The following is a 12,517-nucleotide window of genomic DNA, read 5'->3' as shown; positions in this document are numbered from 1 at the left end:
ACATTTTAGAAACAGTAACACTGCCAAGTCATATCGATCATGAGTCTCAAAGGTACCCCCTGCCCCCAAATGAGCAAATGTCAACTTTTGTTCTCTTAACAAATTTTATTTGAGACAGGAAATACAAAACATGTCGACATCTACAAAGTCTTAACTGACACATTAATAAGAAATAATGGCACATTAGTGAAAGCACGATTAAACGGCAGTGCTGGGGAAATGTTAAGGTCTGCTGTTCACAGTGGGCTGGAGGGAGTTTACACACAGCTCAGTTACATATTTAAACTGAAATGAGTGAATACAGTAAGTTGAAAAGCTGCACATGTAGTGTACAAGCTGACCGTTTTATACATGAAATGATGTCACCGAGACAAACATGGGAACATTGTAACTTACAGTACTGACTGATTAGTTTTCAGTCTGAAGTTATAGTTTGGCACATTAAAATCAGGTATTACAGATAAATTAAAAAAAAACCCAAAAAAACCAAACTGAAATTCTAAAGCCTGGAGGGTTTGCATTAGTTTTAGCTGTTGGTTATACAATAAAGTTTCTAGTCTAACACATTTAGGAAAACCAGATTTAAGAGGTTTGGTGGTTTACCACATGTATCTATCTCTGTGGTAATATTTATAATTATTGCGTTATCAGGCTGAAGCAAACAGGCACTAATGGTTATGCAGAGGTGAAGGTGATGGGTGAGTGATGAGTAACCAACAGAAAAAACGAGAAGCAAACTATTTGTACCTTTAAGTGAATGAGTTCAAACCCAATAGCAGAATAAATGGAAAATAATGCATTGTAAAGTTTTGACCTGTGAGGTGAAACTCACAGTTTGTATATTATGTAAACACGTGTGTGACGGTAAAACCACTCGGTACCGCTGTCACTGTCAACGCTGAGGATAACAACTAAGAAGGCTAAATAGCAGATAAATGATAATCATCCAGTATTCAAACATCGTCGTCATAACTTGTTTCTTTTTTTACCCACTCCCACAAGGAGACTAGTTTGAATGTGGAGTCTTGAAGAGACAGAACTGCCAAACAGCCGATGGATGGAAGAATGGAGGGAAGAAGAAGAAGAGGTGGTGGTGTGCACGTAGATGATGTGGTTCTGGAAACTGGCTCCTGATGGGCCTGCAGAGTGGCAGGGCTGGACAACTAAGTGTATGCATGTATGTGTATGCTTTATGTGTACGTGTGTGCTGGTGGCTTGGGTCACAGTGCTTCCCTTCACCTCCGACCCTTTTAGTCGTCCGACTTCATCTTCATCTGTGCCTGCATCTGCGCGATCATCTCCTGCATGCGTCTCAGCTACAGAAAGAGAAAGAAGATGAAAATAAAACCCCATTGAAGTTTTTTTTCAAGCAGTGACCACTTTCACATCAGTATGTTTCATTTAGTTTGGTCAGATTTAGGCAACCAAACTATCGATATAAACTTATCAGAAGGTCATGGTCTGGGGTTAAAATACACACATATCTGCTGATTCAGTCCGCCTTTCTTAGAATATTAGCTTGTGGCGAAATGTAATGTGTGACTTCAAGACCTAATGTCTGCTTCAAAGAATACTTCTCCTTTTTTGTACTTGTAGGACTGCCATAATAGCCATAATGTCACAGTCCAGGAAACAGCACACACCCAGAAAATATTCACGTATTAACAGAAAAGAAAAAATAAGCCTTTTTTCTCTTTAATAATAAAATACTGTAATTGTTTTAAGCTTAAGAAATTGGAGGACTTTCTCATCTGACAACAGTATAATTCACTCAGTATTTAACTAGGCTAAAGCAGCCAACTAACTGCCATCTGAAACAGCTTACAGAATAACATTTTGTTTACACAAGAAAAAAAAAAAGTGTTTGTTTAGTCACCATTTAGTCAAATAGAGAGTATTTATATCAGCTATAATGTCAAAAGCTTAAAAATAAATAAAGCATAAAATCAATGCAAACTAATAAATGAATAATTGCTACATGGTAAATGTTAAAGAGTAAAAAGCACTAAAACAAAGCCAGTATTTAAAACTAACAGTGAGGATGCACTACAGAAGGATCACAGGCGTTCTTATTAAACAGCAGCTCTCCTGTTAATATCTCTCGCCCTCTTGTGGCAGAGCACAGAACTTCAAGCAGTTCAAGCCAGATTATTTTTTCTCAGTAGGTGAAATATGGTTGTTTCCACAGAACTAAGAGGCTGAAACGTCTGCTACTGTATAGTATTATGTTGTCTAAAACAAGGGAAGATGGCATCTTGCTGCAACTGAATTACCTACTTAGAAAGTCTAGTTTAAGCCTCCTGTGGGCTGTTAACTCTACTCCAGCTCTGACTGTAAAGAAAATAAACCCTAAAGTGTCAGAAAATGTATATTTAACCCTAACCTTAAGAATGTATTGAGCTATTTGCTGAATTTGCCTGAAAATTTAAGAAAGACAAATTTGACATTACTGCACATTGAACTGACATTCATACGGTGCATTATCCGATCATTGAATGTGACACAACTCGGAACTCCTAATCAGTTCTCAGTACACAACTATTTCCAAGAACCTCTCAAGTAAATAACAATTACTTATTCATTTACTCTGGGACCTTTTAGGAATCTAGGGAGTATCACAGGTCATTGTGATATTTCCTCCCAGCAAAACCTCTCACGACATCTAAACAAATCAGCCAAACAAACGATCCCTCTGGCTTTGTGGCTTCAGTTCCTAACGTTACTGAGGTTGTTCCCACCATAAAAAACACCCAGGCAGGAAGTGATGGCATATCCTGCTTGGAGACATTGTTTACAAACAGCTCTGATTGCACCCCACCTGCTCACTATGGTGCCCTGCTGCAGTAACAGAAAAAGGCCAATCAAAGGCAATCAGGAAACAGGTTATGACCTGATGACATGCGGCCCATAAGGTTAACAATGCATATCGAGTGAAAATAAGAATGTTTTTGCGTTCCAACATACGACCAGACAGAAAAACAGGCTGCTTTCCTGGTTTGCATTTGCAGCTTCTAAAACTGTGGTCATGACCTTTGAAAGCACGTTATGTTACAGTGCTGCAGGCTCAGTGTGATTCTGCATTTATACCTGACTATACACCGAGTGCCAGAGTTGACCTACTTGAGTCATCAAATCCTCGTGTGTTGTCTGAACACCATGTCAGCCATTTTTCACCCTGAAATATTCTACTGAACTGTTTTCAAGATGAAACGATCAACTGAGCCTTTCTACATTTACAGATTTATGGCTCACAGACATCATGATTTCACTGGGAAATCAAGCTACTTTATGATTTTTATTTATGCTTTTCATCTGTGTAGTTCTGTTGCATGAAAAAAGAACAATGATAGAAATCCTTTTTTTAACCTGGAAACACACACATGAAAATATGTTATGAGTGCTGAATTGAAAGCCTGGAACATTGATTTAGTTTGGACAAATGTGAAGCACCGTAAACAGCCTTAGCCTTTAATGTATGAATAAAGTTTCATTTACTTATTTTACAAAAAAGTCAATGATTATTAACCTCTATATGTTTAAAAAGTAAGATTATAAATCCTAATTCTTTTGATTTTTGTTGAGTCAGCACTAAACACACAGTGAGGAATTGGAAATAAAGTCTTTAAATATCACAGACCTACAACTTAACAGATTCATTCTGGTAAAGATGAAGATGTTTTTGACATGCGTGAACTGTGGGGTGAGTACTGTTAAATTTTATGTAAAACTTTATTTTTCGTTTTAAATTTGTTTAAAATGTAGGTGCTGTTAATCATTACTCTACTACATAAAGAATATATATATATATTTGTATAGATTTAAATTTAAAGAAATCCAGTAGGGTACAATGCGTATTACAATTGGGGTCTTAAATTATTTACCAAAGAAATGAATACATGTTAAACGAGTACAGTCTTTGGTGATAATAAGCAGCCATAACAACATTACAGTCTTCCACATAAACCTCAAACCAAAAGTTTACAGGTCAGATTATTTCTCTTTAAAACTGAACAGGATTCTATGTAGTTTGCAAAGAAAATGAAAATTTGTATATATACTTGTAATGATGTAAGACTGAAATGTAAGTATTCGTTAAATTATTCACGAGTCTGTGCCTTAAATGAGTAAAGTGAAAAAGCGCCACAGGCTAGTATTTCTTTAATTCTATTTCAGACTGCGGAAGTCTGTGTGTACGGCTATTCACTTTTATTGCTCAAATACACAAATCTGCTCCGTGTGTTTTTACCTCTGCCTCCTTCTGTAGCAGGATCTGGTCCTTATCCAACACCTCCTCATCCACAGCTCTGCAGGACAAATGAAGTGATTAATATTATTCTCCTTGAAAGAAACAGGAATAACTAATGTGTGCTTTGCTATATCAAACAGGATCCCACCTGCCCGCTCTCTTCAGCCTCTCTGAGCGGAAGTTCTCATAATGCAGATCCTGAGTTACCTCTTGGAGGTCTTGCATGTGGGTCCTGCAATAGACAGACACCAATCACATCTTCAAACACTAGAAGGCAGCAGAGCTCAGATTTTAACTTCATCTCTGGCAGCAACAAGCTTAACAGGGCAAAAGTTCTGGTTAGATTTTTATAAGACTTTACTTTTCAAATTATAACCAAAGATACTCACACAAGCATGGTGCGCAACTTCAGGAAGTCATTGTGCTCAGGATTCTCCACCTCTACTACACCCCAGGGGTACAGACGACCACGGATCTTCTTCCCCTTCACTTCGATAAGCTGGTTGGAGCCAATGACAGCAAAGGGAATGCTTGCCTGGGAAAGGAAGTCAAATGTTAGTGGACACCCAAAGGCAGAGGAAAGGATATGTGGAAAATAAAGGTATCAGCGAGGAGCAGTTCCAGTGGAGGGAAGCAAAGATGAATGGGAAGAGAATGGTGTATCACTGAACCAGCAGAGGGAAATGGCGGACCTCCTATGGTAACAGCTGGCATTAGCTGAGCGCCCCTCTCTCACCTTCAGGACTCTAGTCTGCTCCTTGAACTCCTCGTCCTCGTCAGAGTCGGCATCAGGTAGCTGATAAATTTTTATCCCTTGTTCTGCAATCTCATCCAGGATCTGAAAAGTGGAAACGAGAGAAACTGAAAGAAGAGGCCATGCTGTGGCGTCACTGTGATCCTGAACTCTCCCACTGTGATGGGAATCTCAACTCGAGCCCAACAAATGTGCCACTGCAAATACTACAAGACGGGTCAGCTTGACCTTTACCAACAGGGTACTGCAGCAGTCCAGAAAGCCAGATGTCACCTCATTTAAACAGTAAAATGTTCACATTGTTGCTACCTATGAGGATTTTTATTAAAAACTCTAATCATATATCCTAACTAAAACAAAATAAACTAAAACAACATCAATACAGCTGATAACTGCAGCAGACCATTCCAGCTCGGCATATAGGTACTGTTCATCCAAACACATTTTCTCTGGAAAGACCAATGTCAACTTGTTTTTCAGGCTGTCTGTCAGCAGGATTATGGAAAAAGGAAAGAGAAAAATATTTCAATCTTTATGCGGATGCTCTTTTTAGAATGAGCTGACAGAGCATCTGCTCTTAAAGCACCTCTCCAGTCCTAAAATGGTGCACTGGTTCACAGTACATTCACTATAAACTGTGAATTATATGTAGAAAATAACAGCCGCTGTCCCATAAACAGAAAGTAAGGAAGCTCTACTGAGTAATAGGAGGGTGTGAGTGAGCACCTGTTGTTGCAGCAACACATTTAATTAAAGACCCCTGTGGAGGAGAAGGAGTTGAAACAGAAAGGTTAGACAGGTGAAAAAAAATAGCCTGTGTGCGCGTCAAACTTCCAAAGAGTCCGAAACAAAGATCTCGCCCTCCTTTATTTCTTCTCTGACCGGTGAAGAAACAAGCTGAAACAAAGGAGCTTTCTTCTCTGCTACCGCTGGGACAGATGTCAGTATTTATTATTGTAAACATCAAAGCTGCATTTTGCTTTTGTGTTCCCGAGAGGAGAATTTTGAAAACGACAATGCAATCTTGTGTAATGGTGCCAAAAAATGTCAAGCGCTGTTTTCCTGACTTTTTGGGGACTTTCAAGTACTATAGTGTATAATAGGATGGTGGTGAGTCAGCCAGCAGCCTGGGAAGTGAGTGCAGCTTTTCCTACGGAGTGCAGCTCCTGTTTAAGTCCTTGTTATGGCTGTCGCTTGTTTTCTCAGTGAGCTCTGCACGCAGTGTATGTGAGATAGTGTGTGCACGGCAGAGAGTCGGGTATTGTTGTGGGCCAGATCTAAAAACAAACAGGCTTTGCAGGACCGAGAGGAGACTGTGACACCAGGCTAGAGCCTCAGTTTCTCCCTCACGTACTCAAACACCAGATTTAGAGGGACGTTCTACACGGAGGCTCGATAAACATCACTCTGGTGAGGTAGCACAGACAGAATTTTGGGAAACTATGCACTCAGCGGAAAATAAACATGTGTGACACAATGACAGGAAAAAAAAAATGAAACAAACAAATCCTGTAAAACAAGTAGATTAGATTAGACACAAATGCAGATGTGATATGTGATAAAACAGAAAGAAATCCAACAAAAAAAAGTTAACTGAAGAACTGATAAAAACAGAATAACAGTTTTTTTACAAATGCAAAGTACAATTAAATATCTGCTTCAGTCATTGCGCAAACACAAGTCTGTTGTCTTCCATCATCTGTTTCCAGACCTTGTTAATCCTAAATGGCTGTTTACCTGAATTATTCTGTTCTGTAACGTGTGCTTAGCACAGGCTGAGACCTATAATCACGACCGCTAATGGATCATGCGATTTCAAAACCACCACTCGCTCCAAATACCTGTTGTCTCCTGCCGATTTACTGTACACAATGTAGGCCTTAATCCCCAACGCTACACCAGCCTCTCCTTCTCGTAATTGAGTGTTTTAGTTGGCACGGGGGTATTGGCAGTGGGAACCAAGTTAACTTTATGACCATCATGTCAGGCCATAATACGCCACACACTCCCACCCCACTGTTATGATTGGCTTTAGTGGTTTGTTCGAAGCTGTCGGAGCGGCAGACAAACAATTCAACTCCAGACTCTGCCTGAGCATTAATTAGAAAAGGAAGCCAACAATTTATCGGTTTACATCTCTGGCTTACATCACAGAATATGAAGTGATGTTTGTAGAAAGACTCCATCATGCTGGGCAGCTCTGAGTCCAGTGTGAGGGTATGATATGAAATGGTACTGTTAGGTTAAAAATGGGACAAACGGCAGGTGAGTCATGCCAGACGTGTATTTACAGAGAAAAGCTGGTATCACTCAGTTCTTGAAATAGGAGTATGAAATATACTGTAACAGTTATGTACAGCCCAAATATAGCATACCCGCAGGTCTATACATAGATATAATTACACAGGGTGTAGTGGTGGGAGATGTGACTAAGCACTTTTTCAACTGCAAAGCAGGTTGAGCCAAGACCTCCAATCATAAAGAAACAAGATGCAAACCCATCATTAGAGGGATTCCACATTCATCTCTTAACCTGCCAAGGGAAAAATATTTTCAGGATTTGTTCATTCTCATAAGCTAAGCAAAAAAAGAATATGAATGACTCAAACACCTGCCAAGCTATGAACAAACATCACTGGAAGGAAACAAACACCAGCCAAAGAAAAGAACACAGAAACAAAAAAAGGGGATTGTGGTGATCACTGTAGTACTGACATTCAACAGGTGACTGCATGCACAAGCAAACACTCCCAACTATTAAAGGCTTTTTTCGTGTGATTGCTGAGGATAGAGCGGAGTCTCTTGGTTTGGTCTGATTTGTATCCATGGAACAATACTTGGAAGGAGAAACATGGCGCAAAGTACTCTTGGGAACTCAACAATGCAGACATAGAAGAATAACATTACAGAAAGCCAAAAAGGATTAAAAAAAAACTGCATTTCAATTCCAATCAACCGTGACCAAGTAAGAATCGTAAGACTAAAGACCAGACCAAGAGCACTTTCAATAAGGTTTATGTAACCTTAAAGATGCATGCCAGCTTCTTCAAGGGAGCTATGGGAATAAAACAATGCATCCCTGCCAGTAGAAGCAGGACATCCGAGTAGCTTTCAAACCTTCTTTCATACCAGAAACTCCTTAAACCTTATGATGCACTATTCCAATTTCTTCATTAGAGACTGAGAGAAACCGAACAGATTTCTTAAGACTGACCCACATGGAGGGTCGCTGCTTGTTATGAGATTAAAGGACAGGGGTCCCTTTTTTCCAAGGCTGAAGACATTATTAAAGGAAAATCCACAGTGTGCCTCTTGTAAGACTCCAGTAGGTCCAACTGTGTGTAAACTACTGCTTGCTCTATACCTTATAAAGCCATGCACTTACTTTAATGTTTAATTTTTACTTTTCTGAAGGCAAGAGCTAATATAGGAGTACTGTAAAGGTTTTCAAAGGTCAACTGGAACTAAAACTGGCATTGGTATTTAGCGGTTCATTTTAATAGTAAAAAAATGTTAGAACCAAGGTGAAAATTGTCAATGCATTGTTATTTGGCAACCAACTTTTATTTCACCATCTTTGTATACTGGTGCCACTATACAAATTTGCTTAATACGTTACAACCTTATATAAGAGATGCTTGAAGCAAAGACTTTAAAATATATTTTTTTAATTAAAAAAATAAAAAGGGCATTTAATGCAAATGTAATCAGTAAATGCGTTAAAAGATGAGCTATAGCTGGATTTTCACACTGGATAAACAAATATTATGGTCAAAAACACATTTTCTGTTAATGTGTTTCAAGTCACAGTAAATCTCATGAAAAATAGAGTACTGATGGGTCTGATGATGGATTCCTACTTTCTGCGTGACAAAAAAGGAGAAATATGAGCAAGCAGCAATATAGTCTTACAAAAAATAAAAGGGACAGTACTGTTAAACAACACCATGATAAAAATGGTCAAAAAGCTGTCTAGAAAGGTATGACCCCTTAAGACTTTTCCAAACTCATAACAAGACTTCTAATTCTCTCTCACAAAATCAAAGCACGTGGCTTTTAATGAAATATGTCAACAAATATTGACACTTGTTAGAGAGTACTGAACTCGTATCTTTGTAAATAACATTCCAGAAAACACATTTCACATACCTTCACATATAAACCTACTACTATTTAGCTTCCAAATACAACCTCAAGACACATGAGACCGAACACTTTTGTCTTGCAAGGAAACGCCTTTCAGCTAACCGGCTCTCTCCTGCCTGCAGGGAGTCTGAGGGGGTGAAGGAGCCCCAACAATACCTGATCTGAGGGGGTCGGAGGGGGATTTAGATCTCATACCAGCCATCTAACCAAACACACACGCACACACACGCACGCACGCACACACACACGCACGCACGCACGCACACCTAAGTGCTAACATACTGTGTTCAACTGGTATAATCTGGTGTTAGTAGCAGGAACAGAGCTTGTATGTTACGTGCATGGAGCCTTGTAGCTCAAGGAGGTCAGTGATTCACCAAAGTAAAAGAACAACAACAAGACAGGTTAAAAAAGCCATTGTGACCAGACAATCTACAGACTAAATCCCCCAGAAAGTTCCCTTAAAAGTACAAAACTAATTGTGACAGACAGCAGCACCAGTAGAACACCACAACACACAGAAACACTATCTAGAAATATTTTGTTGGTCCAGATTTGAATGTTTTTAAAGTGAGGTACTGATGTAAAGTACAAAGGAAGTCCTACAATCATAGTACCACGAAGGTATCGTATGAGTAATAATGAACAAACAAACACACAGCCACCCACACTCCTATTGTCTGGGCTAAGCATTAGTACAGTTAAGACCACCCACCTTTCCTTTGATCAAAGAGCATACAGAGAGATACAATTGAGCCATTGACGTAATCTTGTATTTATGTGAGATTTAGAAGAGGACAGCCACAACCACAAACCAAGTTTTGTGACTTTATTTGCTAATCAAAAGGGACTCAACAGCTTCAAGTGACTCATCAGCAGTAAGCCAAAGTCCAGAAATGATCTTTTCAGATTTGTAACGCTACAGTTGACCCACACTTTCTTCACTTAAAAGCAATTAATCGTGTGTAACAGAGTTATGAGTTCCATGAGACAAAAGGCCTATTTATTATTTTAAAATCTTTGGAGATGGGGAACGTTCCCTGGCACAATGACCAAAGGAGGGCATAAAAATAAATATATCACCCTGTTTGAAACACTGGAAGGAAAAGGATCGAGCACAAGCTGATCAGGGCCTGACACAAGGAACTTGCAATCACCCCATAATCTCACTGATAAGGTACCAGTCTAAGCCTGCACCAGTGTTGGTTACTTGAAAAAAGTAATCAGTAACTAATTACTGATTAGTAATCAGTTACTGATTAGTAATCAGTAACTAATTACTTCCCCAAAAAAGTAATCCCGTTACTTTACTTTTGAAAAATAAGTAATTAGTAATTAGTTACTTTTTAAAAAAAATTATTTACAACCTGAATAATAAAGCGATAGATCTTTCAGCCCAATTCTACTTTTTCTGCATAATTCATCATATAAAATGTAATCAAATGAAAAAGTCTCTTTTTGAAACTTGTTTTATCAGTTTTAATCTTTTAACTTTATGCATCAAGCAAACATTAAATTATATGCAACATTCTCTGACTGGAAGAAATTTGTTTTTGTGTTTACACTCACTCTTTCAAATAGATGCAAGTAAAACACAGCAGAAAATAAATAAAATCAAAGATTCAGTGGTCCTGTTGCTCTATTTTCACCTGTATAGCAGGAGTGGGGCAGGCGGCGGTTTGCCCTGGTGCAGGTGTGTCGTAGCGGTCAGTGGAAGGATCTGGGAGTTTCACATTCCCGTGGCAGCGTACTGTTGGTGCTTGCTCGGAAGTTTAGGGGTTTTTTTCGCTGTAAAAATAAGTTTTCTTCCCACACAGTGAACAGCGGATGCTAATCTTTTTGTCACTTTTTACGGAATCAAACTCAAAGTAAGGTCAGTACTTCCACGCCTTAAACGCTGCACGGTCATACTCTCTCCCGCACTCGATATATTATCCATTGTTGATCTGCACACAGCTGTTGCCACAAATGTTGCACTGGCTTACGTCATTGTCATGAGACACTCTCGCAAAAAAAAAAAAAAAAAAAAAAAAAAATCACGGTTTTAGTAACGCAGTAACGCAGTAACGCAGCGTGCTTACGGGAAAGTAACAGTAATCAAATTACCTTTTTTGCAATAGTAATCCCTTACTTTACTCGTGACTTGAAAAAAGTAATCGGATTACAGTAAGGCCCATCTCTGTCCTGCACAATAAGAATTTAAACTGAAGCTCATCAGGAAACTCCCACAAACTACATATCATTAATCAGGTGCGTATAATTACCTCAAAAATATGCTTTCCTAGAGTAACATATCTGACTACTAATCATGCTTTGATTTTGCCATTTAACTAAACTTGGTTCGAATGATTAAAATTACAGAGAAAGTTTTAACGTAAAAAAAAAAAAAGGAGGTGAACAAGTTAGGTATGATCACTATTTATGAAACATACATTTTTGTATTGAATTTATTCAATAACTCATTTTTTAATGTTTTATTTTCTTTTGCCTTTATTTTGGTGACATTTAGTTTTACAGGTTTTGCAAAAAGAATCGGTGTAAAAAGCTGCAGCTTCAGCCTTTTCAGTCAACTATTTGGATTCTTTCAGTTTAGGTAAATTTTTTGTTCTCAATGTTTATTTAATCGGGTTTCTGTCACTTTAAAAAAAAATATTAATAGTGATGCAAATAAAAACAGTCATTATTATTACTGACTGTGTCGACACTGGTAACATGCACCAGTGGAGAGCTTATTCTCCACTGGTAGGAGTGGAGTATGGCGGAGGAGTTGGGGACATGGTAGTAAGTAACAAAATGCTGTGCGAACTGAGACAAGGGCAAACAGAAAGATAAGGAGAAGAAAGAAGAGGAGACGAGAAAGACATGAAAAAGAAGCTGAGGTATTGTTTGCGGTCTACAGGCTTGTGCGAGAACAGCGGAGGAGCTGGGTTCTCTGGCCTTCACTGACCTCTGACTTTAGTCTTTACACAAAAGGAAAGAAAGCTCACACAGTCACAATCAGTTTAATACAACTTTCTTACGCCTTTGCCTATAGCAAAGGCATCCTTATCCACTCTTTTACCTTTTAGTGCAAATTCCTCACACTTTAAATATGCTGATCACTTCCAAAAATCACAGACTGGGATCTTAGATGTTTTCCCTTCGTTCTGGGCAGTGTTTGTTTTAGGCACATTTAATCAAAGCATGAAAACAACACAGAGCGACTCGTAATTTGCTTGAGAGAGGTAATTCGTCAGTGCAAGCAGCTGGCCCGGTTTTTAGTTACATTCACATAAATCTTGGATTTGTATTAGTCTTTTAAGCTTCCTCTCTTCCTCAATTTTATACAAAAATGGAGGTTGTTGAAATCAGTCAATTTTAGTGTTGTAGCT

General features: G+C 38.7%; 1 protein-coding gene across 1 annotated transcript in view; it reads right to left on the bottom strand.

Moving 5' to 3' along the window:
* Nucleotides 1-76: 76 nt before the first annotated feature.
* Nucleotides 77-12,517, bottom strand: part of LOC146376411 (septin-2) — a 28,108-nt gene continuing 15,667 nt past the window's right edge. Inside the window, exons 8-12 of the mRNA XM_084945891.1 lie at nucleotides 4,983-5,084; nucleotides 4,636-4,781; nucleotides 4,395-4,478; nucleotides 4,247-4,304; nucleotides 77-1,316 (exon numbers count right to left, since the gene is read on the bottom strand). Coding sequence (XP_084802017.1) covers nucleotides 1,251-1,316; nucleotides 4,247-4,304; nucleotides 4,395-4,478; nucleotides 4,636-4,781; nucleotides 4,983-5,084 — 456 coding nt within the window. The 3' untranslated portion in view covers nucleotides 77-1,250. The remainder of the gene's footprint in view (nucleotides 1,317-4,246; nucleotides 4,305-4,394; nucleotides 4,479-4,635; nucleotides 4,782-4,982; nucleotides 5,085-12,517) is intronic.

This window comes from Perissodus microlepis, chromosome 12 (assembly GCF_051167445.1).
Source record: "Perissodus microlepis isolate ML-2025 ecotype Zambia chromosome 12, ASM5116744v1, whole genome shotgun sequence".
NCBI lineage: Eukaryota > Metazoa > Chordata > Actinopteri > Cichliformes > Cichlidae > Perissodus > Perissodus microlepis.
The sequence above is the reverse complement of the archived record's forward strand: the minus strand, read 5'-3'. Positions and strand labels throughout refer to the sequence as shown.